Raw genomic sequence first — 19,373 nt, 5'->3', positions numbered from 1 at the left:
AAGTGCTGCAGGGATGTGTCATATCTACAAGGATATGGTGGATCCCTTTGTTCTCCCCTGTGCTGGCGCCCAATTTACTGCCCTGCGCCAATGCAGGCACCCTTGTACCACGGTGCAAGTATGCCTGCATCACGGAGATGATTGTTTATGTGCAGGTGTCCCTTCTTGCACATAAACAATCTGAAATGGCATTTTTCAACTTCTATATGTGCTGCATTAACACACATAGAGCTTGCAAACCGTCATTTTTTTAATGATTGTTTATGTGCAGGAAGGGATACCTTCCTGCACATAAACAATCACCAGAGGTGATTTCCTCTTTCTATGGGTGCTTCAAAATGCAGCATGCATGGAAAGAGATAAAAAACGAGGAGACAAAAATACATTTATCCTCGTTGCACCTCCCTACGCCTCCCATGGGGAGGAGTAGCATTCAGACTCATTTCCAGGTTTTTGTTTTTTTTGTAAATCTGGAAATGTGTCTGGTTCCATGGGTGTTGCGTGGGAACACCCACAGCAACACCCGTGCACCGCCCCTTTCCCTCAAAGTGCTGCGTGTAAAAGGGCCGTTTTTACAAGGACAGGAAAAGCCACTCAGGGTGGCTTTTCCCATCCTTGTGAATATGGAGCAGCAAAATGCGCCGCCGGTGCATCACAAAAAGTGATGCACTGGTGGCGCAAGTGGCTTGTAAATAAGCCCCTGGAAGTGGAGCCCAACCTCAGGATTGTAGTTGCAAGAATCCATCGACACATTGGCTGTCTCTTTGGTATACCTGTCTCATTAGTTTTAAAATTGTTTTTATTGATCTATGCAAAATGTTGTTTTATGTGTAAAAGAATGCACCATTGTAACTTTTTTGTGAGCATTTTTTCTTGGAGACTTTTTATTTGAAGTTTGTAATAAGCATCTATCACCTATCCACAGGCAGTACAAAAACTGCAGCTTACTAAACACTCTTACTTTCATATTATTTGCCATATACGACCTGGACTCTGCAGGTGGGAATGACTAGCAATGATGCAGAGTGCCCGCTTCCAGAATTTGTTATCAAGTGGTGATGGCAAAGGGGGGGCTCGAAGTATAAAAAAGTTTAGATGGGGGGCTCAGCCTAAAAAAGTTTGAAGACCTCTGCCCTAGAGGATGATTTCTAGGTAGTAATTAGCATTGGCTGTCACAGTGTTTTTTGCATGTGCAGCAAACTAGTTTAAGGAGGATGAAGTTAGCTAAAGTGGAAGTGATCCTAGTTTCTGAACTGAGACCTGTTGAGAGTGACAATATCAGATGCATTAGTTTGTGCAGAAACATGAATGATTATGAGTGTAAAAAGAGGATATATGGGTAAGTGGAAAGGTGGCATATGTGTATCAAACATTCTGATGTGGATGAGGTTTTTCTGAGATGGTGAATGGGTGTGGTAGTGTTTAATATGAAGTTTGTGAGATGGGGTAGGAAATATTGGCTGGTGGACATTTGTTTGTTGGACTTTGTGAAGAGTGCTTCAGTATCAATATTTATAATTCAGAAATCATAAACCCTCTGGCTCATGATCCATGTGTACCCTATGGTAGCAGGGAGTAGATATCATGTGAGCACCATTACACACTTTTAGCCAGTTCTGGTACCAGACCCTATGACTAAATGTTTTAGGATTTGCGATTGCTATACCACAGCTACCCACAGGCTGAAACAGGTCTGGGATTGCTGTATTCCCACCTGGATGGGACCCGGCGTGGCAGCAACTCTGGCTGAATTGTTAATATTGGAGCAGGGTCAAGCCTGAATTTACTATGACATATTTCTATCTAGAGTGACATAGTGCCCAAAAAATATTGACTAGAATGTGGCCTGAGTAATTACCAGCGGTTGAGACAATTTACCATATTCCACCTATCACCTTTTTGTTTCCCTCATTTACCATGATGTCATTAGTCACAATGGTTATTTGATTTGCGTCCCTTCATATTATTCTACAACTTATGAAACACTCCTGAGAAATTAGAGAATGATGCGGTTCTAACCGATAGTTCTTCTAGAAGTATAATTTGGATAAGCAACTAAAGGGGAATTACCTAGAGGAAGATTTGTTACCTATATGCTGATAACTTATTTATCACAATAAATTATAAAATAGCCATATGGTGGCTCTGTCACCATAAGTCTCCCTTCTAAAAACTGTTATGGGTAAAGTTATTTGTCATGTTGAGTTATGTTTGTTAAGTTATGTTATGCATGGTCTGAGATTGTAAGGTATGGTATGGTAGGGTACGGTATGGCACGGTGTGGTATGGTAGGGCTAGACCAGCTGAAAAAATCAGTTCAGAAAATATAGTTGGTTAGCCAAACATCACTTTCAGTATTGTTAGTCAGAGCCGACCAAACCCAAGCAGCAGCCATAACCAGTGGCGGCCGGCACAGGTAAACGCATCGGGGTGGGACTGAGGTAGGAGGGGGGAAGTCAACAGACGACAGAATAGGTATATTTAATTAAATAAATAATACCTATTCACCCCCTGATGAGCCTTGCCCCGCCGTCACCACGCTTACCTGTTCCGGCCGCCACTGGCCATAACAAAAAGAAACATATAAAATGCAGTTGGCAATATTTAATACGTGCTGTGCAGCACACGTTCCCATTAACTTCCCAGCGATGATATTTCACCTTCGCTTTAGACAGAGAATGTACCAAATGCACCCATCTAATGAGGTCTGATAGAAAAATTTTGTAAAATTTCGAAATTACCATTTAAAACTTTCTTCAAGCAAGGAAATTTGCACTGAAATCTAATATGCATACTAGTTTTTTTAATAACTATTCACATTTCCAAAATATTTGTTATTTTACAATGTAACACATACTCATTCAACCAGCACTTATGACTTTAATAATACATTTTAAGGAAGTCTAGCCCTTGTCCGACGTATGTTCCTGTCCACTAGGGTGCACGCTATACTACCACCCAGTGCTATATGGGGTGCACAAATACTTCATCAGTAGGTCCGGTACTGATAGGAACAACATGCCTGGACATCCTATAGCAAAACCAATTGATTAACTATAACCAAAGAAACAAAGCTGTCTCTCCACCCCCCAATTCCCCAAGTATCACTGACAACCACTGTGTAGCACATTCCGATTATGCCTAGGCATAGGCGCAAAATATAATAGAAAAGTCATGCTTCGTCTCAATACCATCCCACCTAGTTTTTCGTACCGTTGGTGGCGTACCCTCTGTCTTGGTCTTATCAACCTCCTTCCTACCTGTGCGCATGATTTGCAAATCATGAGTCCTAAGGTATTCCTATGCCACACTACTTTCCCTAATAGTACACTTAGAAGCAAAAACAATCAGTACATTTCCACTTCCCATTGTGACACATGCATAATCATATTTTGAATAACATGGGATGATGCATAATTGCAGCAAAGATCCCGTCTTCATTTCACACCACCAACATTTGGATAGGGTTTCCAGCAATGAAAATATATCTACGTCAGTATGAGAAGAGTACCATTTTTGTTTATTGCTTTATATCAGAACTTCGCCTGTTTTTAGTGCCTGCAGTGATGACAGTTATGGAAACTGAGGCAGAGGGAGATTAAGTAATTTGCCTGGGATCTGTGATTGGCTATAGGCTGTCTTCATTAGGCAAGCGTGGGTGCTGATGTTAGCGAAGCTGCTGGATATGTTTCTGATACATCCAAAAGACACCATTCTGGGCAGTTTCAATAAATATTTTCTAGTCTCAAATGCTTAGGACCAATAGGGCTCCATGTCTATCAAAAAGCTAAACTGCGCTAACTTGGCAAATTTCTTTGTTAAAAATCACATTTAAAACTAAAAAGCTGATAGGATAGCTTAGTAGCCCGAGTAGGCCTAACTTGATATGAGGGTCATCTGTTTCATTCCTGGGGTGGCGTTTCAATACGCTGTGCTTACAACTTGGGGAAAACCATATAGTCTGGTTACAATAACACCTATTATTTAAGTACTGAGAGCTTAATTCACAAAACGTTGTCAGAAATGTACTCTCATACTGTTACAACTGCAGTTGGAGTCAATTTCTCACTACCATGCAATGCAACTTAATATTCCACGACTCCTTGCTGTCATGAAATTGTTTTTTGAGCCCACCTGGCCCATATCTTCTATCTTATCTGTGTTATTTAGCGCCAAGACACCCCAGGGTAGGCGTGCGCTTTATAAATTCTTTAACATAACATTACAGCAGCAACCTGTCCTTTCAGGAGGATGGGCCTCTCAGGAATTCATCCTATTTTGTCCTTATGTTCAGGTTGCAAAATGATGTTTCATCGTAACAGAGAGACAATTTGGTACAAGAAAACCATTGTAATTGTTCCCCTGTTTTATCATTGCAGTAAGGCGTCTGACTGAAGTTCTTCCACGCATAATGGACAAGCTACGTACAGTGGAACAAAAGTTGCCTGCAACCAACATTTCCGACAACATCCAACGCGTCAGAGAGTTGATTGCACAGACCAGGAGCATAGCTAGCAAGGTAAAGGTGCTAGAAGGGAGCAGTCAGACTCCTGCGCTGAGTGGCAAGTGAAGCTGCCTGGCTTCTTACCATCCAACCCTTCACTACGACATACGAAAGATGTCTTAGTTTAAAGAAGAGTCCCAAGACTATCAGGCCACAGGTACTAAGATACCGGTTACAAAAAGTGGTTGAAAGCTGTGACTCTTCTTTTTGCAACCAGTACTTGCTTTGCAAACCAACCTATGCACTAATAGGTCAGTTTTGAGAGTAATCAATGTTAGTGAGTCAGAGACAGACTTGCCTAGAGAATATTAATCAGGCAGATTACAATTTGCTACACTACGGTTGGCTACAATCACAGGGATGATGACCTGTGAGGGTAAGCAAACCACCATCCCTGTAATTTATTTTCAAACAGGACTGCTTTAAAAAAGTTTTCATTTTTGAAAAATTGAATAGAGAGTTGGCAGTGGTTTCCTGAACCAATCCTTACAACTCCTGAAGCAGCCACCCCAATTCTCAAATCAAAAGGGGTCCAAGGTGTACTAGGCATGCTATAATACCCCTGTAAGTAAAATGTGCTGTCCTGCCTTTTGAAAATGAGTGACTATTTTCTTTAAGTGGTAGAATTGTGTTGCACTCATTAAAAGACATATTTTCACTGTAAACTTCTCCACATTGCTGAATGTAGTCTCACTGCTAGACGTGTTGTCATTGATAGATGTAGTCAAATTGATATACTAGACATATTCTTTTTGATGGATTTAGTCTCTTTGGTAGAAATACTCTTGTTGATAGATACAACCACTTGGGTATACATACTCCTATGGATGGATATAGAATCTTAGCTAGGCATGCTTTCATGGAAGGATTTGGTCTCCTTGACAGGCATTTTCACATTTCACATTTGTCAATATGGTCAGATTGATAGACTTGTCCTTATTGATGAATATAGGACATGCTTTAGAGTTTGGCTAATTGGTACTCTATTGCAAATGTGATGGATATCCCGTCCATCTTACTATTAAGTGAATAGGACATAATGCACTTGTAATATGGTGTAATAAGGTAGACGTGATACCTGTCATGTTTGTGATGGTGTAACCAATCCACTAAGCTCTACACTATGCCCATAGTCTCATTGGTAGATATAGTCTCTTGGGTAGACTTGCTCTTACAGATGGATTTGAGCTCGATGACAGACATTTTAGCAGTAATGGATACTGTGAAGTTGATAGACTTTCTCCCATGGATGGTCTTATTGGTAGATGAATCCTTTTGTGATGGATTTAGCCTCCTTAAAATGCACTATCATAGATTAATGTGGTCTAATTGACAGACATTTCAGCATTGATCTATATGGTCTCTTTGAAAGGCATTTTCTCAAGATGAATATAGTATCAATGACATATTCTCAGTGATATCAAAAAAGGGTTTTTACTACTCAATGAAAAAACTCACAAAACGTATGCAAAGTGTTTGACAATCTGGCTTAGTATTAAAAAATGCCACATGGGTCTTTTGTTGTTTAATCTTTTTATCCTCATTAAAAAAGGGAATCTCACCGGAGGAATATAATGAGAAGAAGTATTCTCTGTGTGAAGTTCCATGTTATTGTACTTTCAGGTACAAGTCTCTATGAAGTTTGCCGGCCAATCAGCTGTTGAAGTCAATCCTAAAACAAACATTTCAGACCTCCGGGCCTTCTCTTCCATGAGTCTGTTCATGCAGCTTCCAGAAGACAAGCAGGAGGCATCAAAGGACAGGTTTATCATGTATCTTGGCAGCAAAAATGTAAGTGCAACCTCTAATTGATATTTATCTAAAGAAATGCTAAGAGAAAGGATGGAAATGTGGAATTAAAACTATGCAATTTATAGTGTTTGAGATGGGCCTTGGCAACTACAAATCAAGCAAGCCGTCTGAGGTATAAAAGTATTACAAGAGACAAAGGCACCTTCTCGCGCGTAAAGGTTTTGCTCCTGGTGGGCAGTCTGGGGAAGGGCACCTGTTCAAGAGATGGGTCTTAAAATGGAAATTGTGAAATATGATACAAATTCTCATTGATTTAAGCTTTCAAGCTTACACCGTGGGATGAGTCACTAATCATGTGATGGTGAAGTCAGAAGCAGTTAGTCAATAATAATGGAGGGTGTGAGTTTCGAAATTCCCATCATGCAAGGTGGTGTAGCCAACGAAAAAAGACAGGGTGGAGGCTGGGCCAGCTGGCAGGGGGAGTGACCATGGATATGGGCATTTGTTTGGAATTATTTAGGAAAAGTCTGAATGTTCTTGGTAGAATAATAGTTACAGGGAGTCATAGGTTGTGGATTTAATGTGGAGGAATACATTAGAATACTCTGTTCCCCTGAATCTGCTGCCTGTATGATATAATCTGCCACTCTCTCATGGATATCATATTATAAATGTCTACTTGCATGGGATATTTTCTGCATAACCAATAGAGGAAACAGTGGTACAAGGTTTGAATACAACCTAGAGACAAGGGATGATGTTGTAGGAGGCATTTGTCAAGACAAGCCATCACGTGCACATAAGATATATCTTGTCCTTCTAAAAGAGAAAGACCAGAAAGGGTAACAGGTTTGCATACTGCTCACCACAAGCCTATTCTTTCAGACAGACTGCACTAGACCTTTAAGTGCAATACCTCCAAGATCCTAAAAAACAGAGACCAGACCACAGGTTGTAGTGGGAAAAACATTTGTAGCACCTCATTTGGCATATAGTGGCTACCAGCCCCATCTTAATTTACTGTATTTGCACCTCACACTGCTTTGTGGCCTCCAAGGTTTACTCTTACTTTCAAAATACTTTAATTGATACCCTACAATTGTGGTATATGAGACATACTGAATTGTACAGATGTGAGTATTGCACACAAGCGGCTCAATTTACAAGCAGATTTTAAAAATGAAGGCATTAGACAATGGGTAGCTTACAACATACTTCAGTGGGTATTGAATCAGTTACAAGTTAAAGATCTGGCTTAGCTAAGTTAATATGATTGGGTGCCTTTCATGTCTAGTGTCATAAATAATTGTTTACGAGTCGTAATGACACCTGGAGCCCATGGGTGTTGTGCTCTGTCATTCACTTGTGCAAAGGAAAATTACTATTGGCATGTCTGCGGGAGACAAAGAGCCCAGCTGTAAACAATTCTGCATATAATGTCTGTCTTTAAGCCTTTCCTTTCCTCTTTTGGCAGCTTTGAGACCGCAAAATGGCTTCTGGTAGTATTGTTACTTCCAGTACAGCATCATTATTGCTGCCCACCCAGGTATGACTACTCACAGTGCACATGGCACACTCAGTGGTCTCTTGTTGTTTTATTAATGTGGCACTATTATCTAATATATTGTAGAAAAACACATAAGGATAAAAGGCTGAGTTACCTGCACCAGGATTCAAACCTGTGTAATACAGATATTAACCTTTTCGGTGCTCATGACGGAACGGTTCCGTCATGAGCGTCGGTTGAGCTGTGCTCATGACGGAACCGTTCCGTCATGACCCCGCCCGCGCAAGAAACGGTCAGCGCTGAGCGGGAATCGGCGCCGCATGGAAGAGGTTATGCTACAGACCACCTTACATACTTAGTTGTGTACTGTGAGAGTCTGGAGCTAAAAGTTGCAATGATGGAGGCGGAGCTGGGCAAAGAGCAACACGGCCATCTTGTTCTGAGCTAGGCACACATCTCCATCCTTTATAACCACCTGAGGCAGAAGTTGAGACCTGTAGCATTGCAGGTTGCCGTGTCGATAAGGCAAACTGTGTTGGTGGCTGACAAATATACAGTGAGGTGAGTCTGTGACAGTGAAGAGCAGAGGTACAAAATACGTTGGCCTAGCGAGTGAGAGGGAGTCTCTCAAAGTGTGCAGCTGCACTTGGCAGAAGGGATCTGGCAAAGACTACATCCTTCTATTAAAATCAGTAGACATTATCCTGGTGCCCATTCCAAGGGCCATGTTGGCTTCATCAGAGGAGGGGTGCAGTGTGGAACCACTCCCACAGAATTGTAGTTGATATGCAATGTATTCTAGCTAGCCATAGGAAGCCCTATTGCACAGAGGGACTGCAAGCAGTGTGCTTTATCATGGTGAAGGAACCCAATAAAGCAGAGAAACAGGACTTTCCCCAGTCAACGGCAAGAAAGAGCATAGGAGCAGCTGATGATGGTTAGGGCAATGCAGATGCTGATGATTTAATAACAGTCCAGATGGATTATTGTGATTCTAGACACAATCTTTGGGAAACTGAAGGTGTAGAAAACTTTGAGGGCACATAAGGAGCTTATAGAGAGCATAGAGAAGAAAGTAGCACGGTGAAACTGGTTGGAATGGTGCACTTGCTGAGGAGTGGGATGGATCATCTAAAGGTTCTTGCACATACAGATTTTCAGGAAAGGGTGCCTGGTGTGCTGCTTATCGTCGATGATAGGATAGAAATGTTGGGGAACACCCAAAGAGCGATTGACACTAGGTTTTTGGTATCCCATGCCATCTCTCCTGGCAAGGCAGTCAAACATAGTAATGTAGCCCTTCTTTGAGGGGCAGCAGATGATAAATGGTGAAAACAAAAATAAGCTGGTAAAGAGGGCATAAAGACCACCAGATGGTCCGCTGGCACCCATAATATGGCAACCAGTGACACTATCAAAATTTCCTATAATATTTCTGATTTGTGTAAGCCAATACTGAAGATGATGGTAGATCTTAAGCTTGACCTGTAGCTTCAGGAGCACTACACGCTCATTTGTCCGGTTTTGCGGTATTGAAATCAGATTAGAGAAGAGAACTGTTTGAGATGTCAAAAGAATCCTTGAATATTAGGATAACACATTCAGTCTGTTATCTCACTCATCAAAGGATGGGATCAAATCTACTTATTTTCTCAGAGGCACAAAATTTCTTCCTAGATGGTGCAACAGCAAAGGGATGAAACTGAATGCTCTATGGTGGATCTGTAGCTGTAGCCTGATATCCTGGAGTGGAAATTTGTGACTTAATTTCACTCTTCCTTTTTTGTACCTGCTTTCTTTGATCACCCAGCTTTCCCTGTGTCCCTGTTACACTTTATTTTCCCTTATCCCCTCACACTGTGAACATTGTGAACTTTATAACCCTCAGCCTCGAGGCTTCATGCTTTGCTGATCAATGTTTGCGCATGCACAACCAATAAAGCGTCATTTTTGAGTCAGATACTGTTAAAGCCATCACTGCAGAAATGTTATGCGATTCAAGCAGCCTTGGAGCCACAGGCCATGTGCTTTTATCTGTGCACCACTGCACTATCCACAGTGCTACCACGGCATGAAGCCTTCTAGAAAAACAACAATGATAAAACCAATTTGACATCTGGCTAAAACAATACCTTGCTTTGTGTGTGAGGCCCTGGCACCAGTCAAATTACAAAGTCAGGCAGACCCCCATTGGTGGTACGACACACCTGGGAGCTTCCTAAATAGCGATACTCTGAGTCTCCAGGACTTGCCTCACATTACTGTCTGAAGGGATCCCTGTTGTAACCAATACAACAAGGGGAACCCCTGCGAAGAAGATGTAGGTAGAAACTCAGGGGAAAGATACAGAATTAGTTATGAAGGAAAAGTACTCTACCTGTTTATTCCAAACATGTACAGTGTATCATTTAATAAATATGCTGACACTTAAACTAAGCCTAAACATGAAAATTCAAACGCTTTCAATGCATAGCCAAAGGTCAATTCATAAATGTTTTTTATTTTTCTCTATAGTCAATTTTTAGAAAGATATATTCAATACATAGGCTTATTCATAATTTTGTGAGAGAAACATCAAATAACAAAGACCCAAAAATTCAAGGGGTCCCAGACGAAATCAGCTGCACACAAACTCACAAACTCATACCGGTATCATAACGCACCAAAAAAACAAACTTCATACATACATAAATAACAAAGTCATAGTGTCCAAAAATAGGGGGCCCAACCAGCCCCGGTAATCAGTATATAAATGAGGTCATGAGAGACATTCAGTACAGTGCTGGATAATACATGTTCAAATTTAAGGAATTGGGGCTTGGGTGGACCTCATGGAAGCGCCGACGCGCGTTTCGGTGAATGCACCGAAATGTGGGTGCCACCTTCCTCAGGGCGAACAGAGAGATGTTTTAAGTATTTTGCTGGGACCTAACAAAAAAAAGGATCACAAATCAAGTCACAATCTAAATATAAATCGATAACAGCATCACATGGTTTGTCTAAATAAGTGTGTCATGAGAAGGTCATTAGTTATAAGTGTCAGAGTCAGACATAATTAAGGTAATATATCAAAAAGATTTTTTTTTGTTAAAATACGAAAACACTAGAACATCCTGTTTAGCTACTAAAATGAAGCCAGAAACGAAAAATAATAAAGGCCGGAGAGACAGATCTAAACATATAACCTTAACAATAGATAGGTTCCTCTCACAAAGTGAGATGGAATGGGGAAAAGGAAAAAAGGAGAAAATGGGGGAAAGAAAAGGGGGGAAAGAAGGAGAAAAAGAGAAAGAAAGGGGGAAAAAGAAAAGAGGGAGGGAAGGGGGGAAAAAAGGGGAAGAGGGGGGGGTTTGTGGAGAAAAAGAAAAAGAAAAGGGAGAAAGGAAACATACGCAGTGCCTAGTGGGTCTTCTAAAGTCGCTAGGTAAGTATGTAATAAAAATGTGTTCCCGCTCACCTGTGACGGCTATATGTATAACAATCGAGTCAAAAAATGACGAAAACGGCAGGATCGTTTCGGTCTCGAACTGAAGGTTGGAGTATTAGTTAACTAGAATCTTCTGAGTAAAACAAAACTCCCAGGTCTAAAAATAACAATTCAAAAATTAAGGTTAGAGGCGTGACACCATGGTATCAACGCTGACAGAATTAACGTAAACGGTGGAAGGAAAGGTGCTTGAGAAATAAAGGATCAGTGTCTCCAAGGGAAGGGCTGACTAATAAATACAAACAAGAGAAAATAGGAGTCATAATCCAAGGGAATTTAAGAAAAACACACGTCAGATATTAAAGCTTGTTTCATATCATATGGCGCTAAACAGAGAGCTTTAACTAAAAGCAATATAGGGGCACACAAGGGCTCTATGGCAAACGGCTCATTTCATAGAATGCAGCGCTTAAGAAATGATAAGGGGGAAAAAAAACGAATGGGGAAACTTCACCTGTTGCGGATGTTGGAGGCTCGAGGTCTTGACAGGAATTTTAAGGTATAGAGTATCGAAACAAGAGATGATTAGAGTCCTAGATGGCCAAAAAATAACTAATGAGAAAAGGAACCCGGTGAAGGCAATTCAGTAAAACATGCTAGATTAGCAAAATTTAGGGGCGAGATTCAATATAACATTGAGAAAAGTGACACATCGTCGGGAGGTCCGCTGAGATACTCCACGTCGCGGTAGTTGGCCAAGCTGAAAAACATTTAAAAAGGAACGAGATAATAAGAAATATAAATACTATTAACTAAGAAGCACAGGATAAGGTGTGCTGAGTGCTATAGTAGGACTCAACACTATCTAAGCAAAGTACCTGATAAAAAGCGAGCCAAACAAAACGGAAACGCCGTCAACAAAAAGGCTCTCCAAAAGAGGAGAAATGTCCTCGGGCGGATAGGTGAAAATATTCGTAGCCGGAAGGTCCGAAGAACACACTGACGTGTTCCAGAGCCGTTTAAATAGGCCAATGACCGATCAGGTCACGGAGCGGAGAGGCGTGTCTAGGCTTAAAGGGCCAGCGAGTCGAATTTTCATGTTTAGGCTTAGTTTAAGTGTCAGCATATTTATTAAATGATACACTGTACATTTTTGGAATAAACAGGTAGAGTACTTTTCCTCCATAACTAATTCTGGGATCCCTGTTGTACTCAGACTTCTGCCATGTGAGCACACACAAGAAGGCGGGACAGAAAAACGAGTGGGAGCACCAGATTCAGCTGACTGACTGAAGCCGTGCTGTCCAACATGAGAGCCACCACTGTGCCTCACTGGGTGGCCTGCCTGCCCTTGGCCCTGAGAGAGGATATGGTTTTACCGCCAGAGCTGTTGACATTGGATCAAGGTTTGAGTATCGGCTCAATATCCGGTGTTTCTGGCAAATAACTTAATCTCCCTGTGCCTAAAAAATACATTTGACCTTGTGAGATGTAGGTGGTGCTCATGTATAGGGCTCCAATACCTTCGAGTCTAGTTCGCACTATATGAAACTGCAAAAAAAACTTGCTCCGCCAAAGTAACATAAAGAAGAAATACAACAGTATCAAATGGTAACTCGACTGCATAGATATTTGACGGTATTGCTTGCCATAGAGGATACGCCTCTGGTAGCAGGTACCTTAAAGTCCTCTGTCATATGAGATCCCCATGCATACCTGTTACAATTTTAGCACCCTTTATGTTCCAGAATATCCTTTGAATGACAGAAGGCGAGTGATAACAGTATCTTTCTCATTTACATGTTGAGTTTGGTCTTATAATTCAATTTGCCCCTCCCTCAACTCAGACAAAGAGGTACTCAGACTACAACTGCTACAATGCTACACTTGGATATCCCAGTCTGAGTGCAGACTTTAAAAGAATCCAACTTTACCTTTCACAAGAAATACTACTGTTCCAGCCTCATCTCCCTGACAAGTCTGTACCCAAACCAGCATCAAGATATGCTTCATGCTATGCGAATTCACCTCTTCTATATGTTGTATATGGAAAAACGTACCTATTAGACTTGCCTTTTTCAAGTAACTGTATGTTGAATTTTATCGTTCTGGTCTTGATTTAAACTATATGACGTATTGGATATATTTCTAAACTGGTGTTGTGTCCTTTTGTAGTGTTTTCACTGTATTACTGTTGGTTATGTGCAAATGCTTCACACACTGCCTCTGAGATAAGCCTGACTGCTCGTGCCTAGCTGGAGCTAGACTGGACTGGGAAGCCAGTTTTTACAATCCGCTCAAAGTGTGCTGTTTTGGTAAATGTCTATTGTGAACTAAATACGGCCAAAATGATTGTGTGACTTGGTGCGCGATGAGTGCCAATGTGAGACTTCTAGTGAATCAGATGTCAGATCTTTACCAAAACGGCACACTTTGAGCGGATTGTAAAAACGCCTGTGCGTAATGTCGTTAGACGCTTGTTAGCCGTGAAAAGAGAACCTCCTAAATGACCGAAATGCATTGGGATTGCTAATTTGCCTCATTAAAGTTTTCTTGCTGTCAAGACGTGAATGGAACAAACTTTATTACTCATGAACAGTCATTTATGAAGATTCAATAAATGCCTTTTTTGAGAATTGATTAATGTCTTATACCCCTGGTTAATTTTGGATCACCCTGTTGTGAAGTTGGGGTCGCTACCCCTGGGGTAGCACATTTTATACATTTTCACTAACACTCTTGGATAAGTGAGCGATACCCCGCTGGCACACATTACTCCAATTCGGCTTGAAAAGGAATTTTTGACCTGTTGGACCACTTTTGGAGGTCAGGGCTGAGCGGAATAGACCTGGGCTGCATTCAGAGTATTGAGAGGAGTTTTCACTAGCACCTGAATAGACCTGGTCTGCATTTAGAGTGGTGAGTGGGGAATTCCTTTGCACCTGAATATGCCCTGTCTGCCTTGGACAATGCTGTATCCACCTCCTGCCGGGAAGCTGGTTCAGAGAGGACAAAACTGGTTTAGGCTGAGCACAGACACTCTCTGCCCAGAAGAATAAAGAGAAACGGAGTATAAATATTGGGGCCCATACCCCAGAACTTTAGATTACTGCTGAACTAAGGAACCTGCCAGGAAGAAGAGCTGGAAAAGCTGTCAGGAGGAACTGCCACTTTGCTGCTTGCTCTGCTGTGTTGGCCTGCTGCTTGCTGCTTCTGTCTTGGGCAGGGAAGAATTGGATTGTACTTTCATCATCCTGCTGTTAGGATTTTCTCCAAGGGCTTGATGTAGAGCTTGCCTCCTGTTGGAAGTCTCAGGGAGATAAAAGACTTCAGAGAGCTCGCTGGAATCAAGGAACTTGCCAAGAAGAAGAGCTGGAAATACTGTCAGGAGGAGAACTGCCCCTTTGCTGTGTTGTTGCTTTGTTGGGTTGGCCTGAAGTTGCTGCTTATGCCTTGGGCAGGGATTGGACTGGACTGAACTTTCTTAACGTGTGCTGTGTATCTCCAGGGGTTTAAGGTAGAGCTTGCCTCCTGTTCTGAAGTCTCAGGGACTGCAAAGACTTCACCGACCTCTAGGTACCGCCTCTAGAACCATGGTTTCAGTTGCCACAGAGGGGGGAAAGCTGCTGACTCCATCACCAAATCCGTCGCTGGCTCTGTGTCCTGAAGGCACCGCAGAGGGCACTGTCCACATCTCGCACCGCAAGCCTGGTCTCACCGACGACGACGACTGACGCTGCCGCTACTGAGCTGCTGCTTGCACCATGACCTGTGGGCACCGCACTCTGCACCACCTCATTTCACTTCGCCACCCTGATCTCAAGGACGCCTTCGCTGCACGCTGACCATGACTTCCATCATGGCTTGGGGGCACTGCTCGTAAGTCTCAGGACACAGCGCCCCATCCCGCAGAGCAGTCTGGACTGACCGATGCCAGCTCCCCGCAACCAACTCCGTCGCCTGCACAGTGATCTGTCAGCACTGCATCGAGCAGCGCCTTCACTCCACACTGCAGCACTGGTCTCACCGATGCCACTGGACGACCGTCACCAAGCCGCTGCCTGCACCGCGACATGAGGGCACCGCAATATTTTGTATCGCAACCGCGATGTTTGCCGCTACCAGCCCACACCAATGTGTCGCCGCAACACAAAAGGTACTGTTTATGAGTCTGCTGACACCCCCGACCGATGCGGTCAGACGGAACTGTTAGATTCTGTTGTTTTCAGTACCGGGGTAGCACCGGACGGAGCTACAGACTTCAAGGAACTGCATTTTTAAAGTAAAGTGCATATTTTGTAAGTAACTGTATGTTGGATTTTTATCGTTCTGGTCTTGTTTTAAAGTATATAAAGTACTGGATATTTTTCTATACTGGTGTGGTGTCCTTTTCTAGTGTTTTCACGGTATAACTGGTGGTTATGTGCAAATGTTTTACACACTGACTCTAAGATAAACCTGAGTGCTCGTGCCAAGCTACCAAGGGGGTGAGCAGGAGTTATTTAGGAGTGTAACTTCCTTACCCTGACTAGGAAGAAGGGTCCTTACTTGGTCAAAGGTACCTACCTCTGCCAACTAGAGACCCCCATTTCTAACAGTACCTCAGTACCACCCATCCGCAAAATGTTTTATTCTGGAAAAATAATGTGTAGGATGCAAACCAACTCTTTCTCCTCTGCCTACTTCTTTTTATTTCATCTGCTGATGTTTTTCTCATATGTTTCCTTTTATGCCTATGCCTTCTTCGCTTTCTTTCGGCTGCCTGCTCTTCTCATTTTCTCATTTTCTGTGCTCAATCTTGCTTCCGTTCAGCAACAGTGCCGCATCCATTAGAGGATTTTTTTCTGTCGCAAGTAAGCTTAATGGTGCAGATGGGGGCTGTACTGATTTTAAATTCTACAATAGAAAGAGAAAAGAGGTATAGGGAGAGAGGATGATTTCCTGTCCCAAGGCAGTGATAGTAGAAGCAACAAAATCAATAATTTCCCGTTTTAATCTCTCAGTACCCATATTACTCCCTAGTCTGCTTATTTACCCATACTTGTAAAAACCATTTTACTTCAGGGCCCACATAATCATGTTGTGAAATATGTATTACTTTTCTGGTGATCTCTGCACGACATATCCCAATTCCACAACAAAGATGTTAGCTTGTAAAACAAGATCATTAGAAATGAGGGTAGCATGGCAAATGAAAGCAAGTCTTTACTCGTTTCCTGCTACAGTGACCTGAATTTGCTTTGTTGTGTCACGTTGGTACTATGCAAAATTCAATTCGCAATTCCTAGGAGATGGTTAGTTTGTCAGCCATATAGGCACGGTGGCCCTATAGATGATGATGCAGGTGACCTTAAACATGCGATCAAGTCAACTTCCACTAGGGTAGGGGTCCTGCAGTCGAAATTCCTCAGGCCCTTGATGGGTGCTAGGTTATGTACAAGCAGAAAAATAAAGAGCATTGTAAGATAAAGGACCAGATTTATTAAAATAGAGAAGGGCCGAAAGGACAGTCCAACCTTCCCATTTGTGTTCTTTTACTTATCCCTCTGGGCCAGTGCTTCCCAAACTGTGAGTGTAGCGAGACGATTTGTGGTGGGTCGGCAAAGTCCATGCAATAAATAAAGATGCATTTAAATTTGTGATTTATCGTGCTCCGCTTCAAAGACACAGGTCAAATGTCAGGCAATGCGTCCCGCAGCTTATTTTTTAACACAGAGACTGGTGTATACGAACTCTTCTCACTTTGCAGCCACAGAAAGCAAAATAAAGTGAATTATGTGACAATGCTGCTGGGGTACATAAAGTGTAAAACGAAAGCAAGAGGTATGATGGAAACAAGGTCTTAGTAGGGTCAGAACAAGTCAAGACACTTTACTTGGTGATGCGCAAATAATAAATATTCTCTGCATATCACTGTCATTTGTGTGCAGTATAGCTTTATCGTTAAAACTGTACGTCTGTGCAAATTTAGTGGCCATTTCAATGGAAAATGGGCTGTCTGCAAATAACAATGCACTACCACTCGATGCTCTATTACATTACAAAATCACCCACCTCATGTCCACTAAAGCTAGGCAGGTCGCGAAATTTTATCATTCTAAAAAGTGGGTCGTGGTTCTAAAAAGTTTGGGAAGCACTGTTCTAGGCTACATGGTGTTTAGATTTACACCACTCCTTTTGAACCCATTGTTTCTATTCCAGGACTTTTCAATTTAATTTCCTATTGTGCCTCTTTCACTTGTGTGGAAGGTAGTTGAATGCATTTGTCACATTTTCCTTGAGATGAAATGTTCTAATGTTATTACCGAGCCTACATCTGGTCTTATATTTTTACCACCTGTTGTAGACCACTCATGGCCGTTCCAAGAAACCCTGGGCACCTCTGTTTACAGGAGTTCAGGCTTGACAGTACTTTAATACTCCATGATGGCTATTTACTCATGGAAGCACTGTTTTCCTTTGATGCACAAATCTTGTTGTTTTAGGCAATGAAAGATTATATGGGCCTCGCAATTAAGAATGACAACCTGGTGTACGTGTACAACTTGGGAGGTGGGGATGTCGAGATACCCTTGGACTCCAAGCCTGTCAGTACCTGGCCTTCTTACTTCAGTCTGGTCAAAATTGAAAGGTAATTATGGCTTCTGCAAAAAGCATTATCAGTGAAATTGTTGTGTTCAGAGGATCATGTTTTGGTTTGCTGCCTATTTTTCAAAACCTAACACTTCCAATATGGTGTTCCCATTGTTCAATTATGAGTATAGTTTCCTATAGAAGTTTGGAATTATATCTACCTGGGTAACTCCATAAAGTCCTTGATATGTTGGTCTTGACCTGCAACTAACGATGAAATTGCAGGTGAAAAATGTGATCTCAGTAGCAAGTTCTCTTCACTCGTTTAGTGCCATTACCCCCTTGCTTTAGAGAACTAACGTTTGGCTAAGAAGTTTCAAGTCTTGCTTTGATCAATTCTTCAGCCAGAAGCTTAATTTTGGAATGCCTGCCTAGGTCCACTGGCACTTTTCTGGTGAAACCTTTCATACCTGCCTCAGGTTTGTCTCTAGGCAAAACACAGGTGCATAGCATGTTACACTAAATTTAACGGACAGAGCTGCCGACTTTTTGACTGAGGAACCAGGTTCGAACTTGGCGTTGGCTCAACATCCTGTCATTCTGGGAAAATCACTCATTCTGGGCAAATCACTTACTCTTCCTGTGTCTAAAAAACCAAAAAAAAAATCAATGTGTCCTTCTGTAATGTAAAGCACTCCAATACCTTTGGGACGAGTTCACACTACATTAAACGTCAAAAAAAGAGAACAAATTTGTATATGATGATATCCAATTCAAAGCAGATTAGTCACTGTAAAACAGTTCATTTTGGCACATGTATTTTTGTATTTAAAAGCTGAAAGTCTGGGTTAGATGTAAAGCTCTGTGTTAAAGGAATGTGGTAAACCTAGAGGGTCCCAGATTTCCAAACTCAAAAGTCTTATGTTCCACCATTGTGTGACACACATTCAAGCCAAGGCATCTGACCTAAGACTTGTGGCTGAATGACTGTTTACTGCAAGTCAATAAAAACTTTAGAGTTTAAATAAATTTTACGTGAAATTTTGGTATGCCTCTTACTATGTTTTATTATGCATCATTGCTGATACATTCATTTATTTCCTTTTGCATCTTTATAGCACTGTCATGCACTTTTATAGTTGAGTCCTACTACGAAAAATAAGATAATGCATATTTTACTTCACAGTGCCCAGCCTAGTGAGCGTGTCTATATATTCAAGTACAATCTTCGTCAATTAAAATATTGACTAAATTTTTTATGAGAATAAGGACAACATTAACAGCCAGACAGCAATGGCCAAACTGAGAGGTTTCTCTAGATTGTCCAAGAAGCCACAATGTACCTGGAATGCACAAATACAAACTACATTTGTGGGGGACTTTTCTGCTCCCTTTAAAATAACACATCTAACACAATGCTGTCCACAAAAGCATCTTGAGCCTTAGGAACAGATGAGGTTTAGGATTCGAAAACTGGATACTCTGGGCAAGTGTCTGGTTTTCTATGGTACAGAATTGCAGATCTGTTATTTAGGAAGAGTCCAAAATCCCCTTGCCAGGCATGGAAAATCTAGGGAAATCCGAGTTGGAAAGAATTGAAACTGGCACAA

The 19,373-nt window shown here is 41.8% G+C and overlaps 1 protein-coding gene across 1 annotated transcript in view; it reads left to right on the top strand.

Annotated features, from left to right (window-relative positions):
• Window positions 1-19,373, top strand: part of LAMA4 (laminin subunit alpha 4) — a 466,993-nt gene that overhangs the window by 351,473 nt on the left and 96,147 nt on the right. Inside the window, exons 20-22 of the mRNA XM_085611379.1 lie at window positions 4,380-4,519; window positions 6,128-6,295; window positions 17,676-17,821. Coding sequence (XP_085467505.1) covers window positions 4,380-4,519; window positions 6,128-6,295; window positions 17,676-17,821 — 454 coding nt within the window. The remainder of the gene's footprint in view (window positions 1-4,379; window positions 4,520-6,127; window positions 6,296-17,675; window positions 17,822-19,373) is intronic.

Source organism: Triturus cristatus, chromosome 6, assembly GCF_964204655.1.
Source record: "Triturus cristatus chromosome 6, aTriCri1.1, whole genome shotgun sequence".
In the NCBI taxonomy this organism is placed as follows: Eukaryota; Metazoa; Chordata; class Amphibia; order Caudata; family Salamandridae; genus Triturus; species Triturus cristatus.
This window is presented reverse-complemented; position numbering and strand designations above follow the sequence as displayed.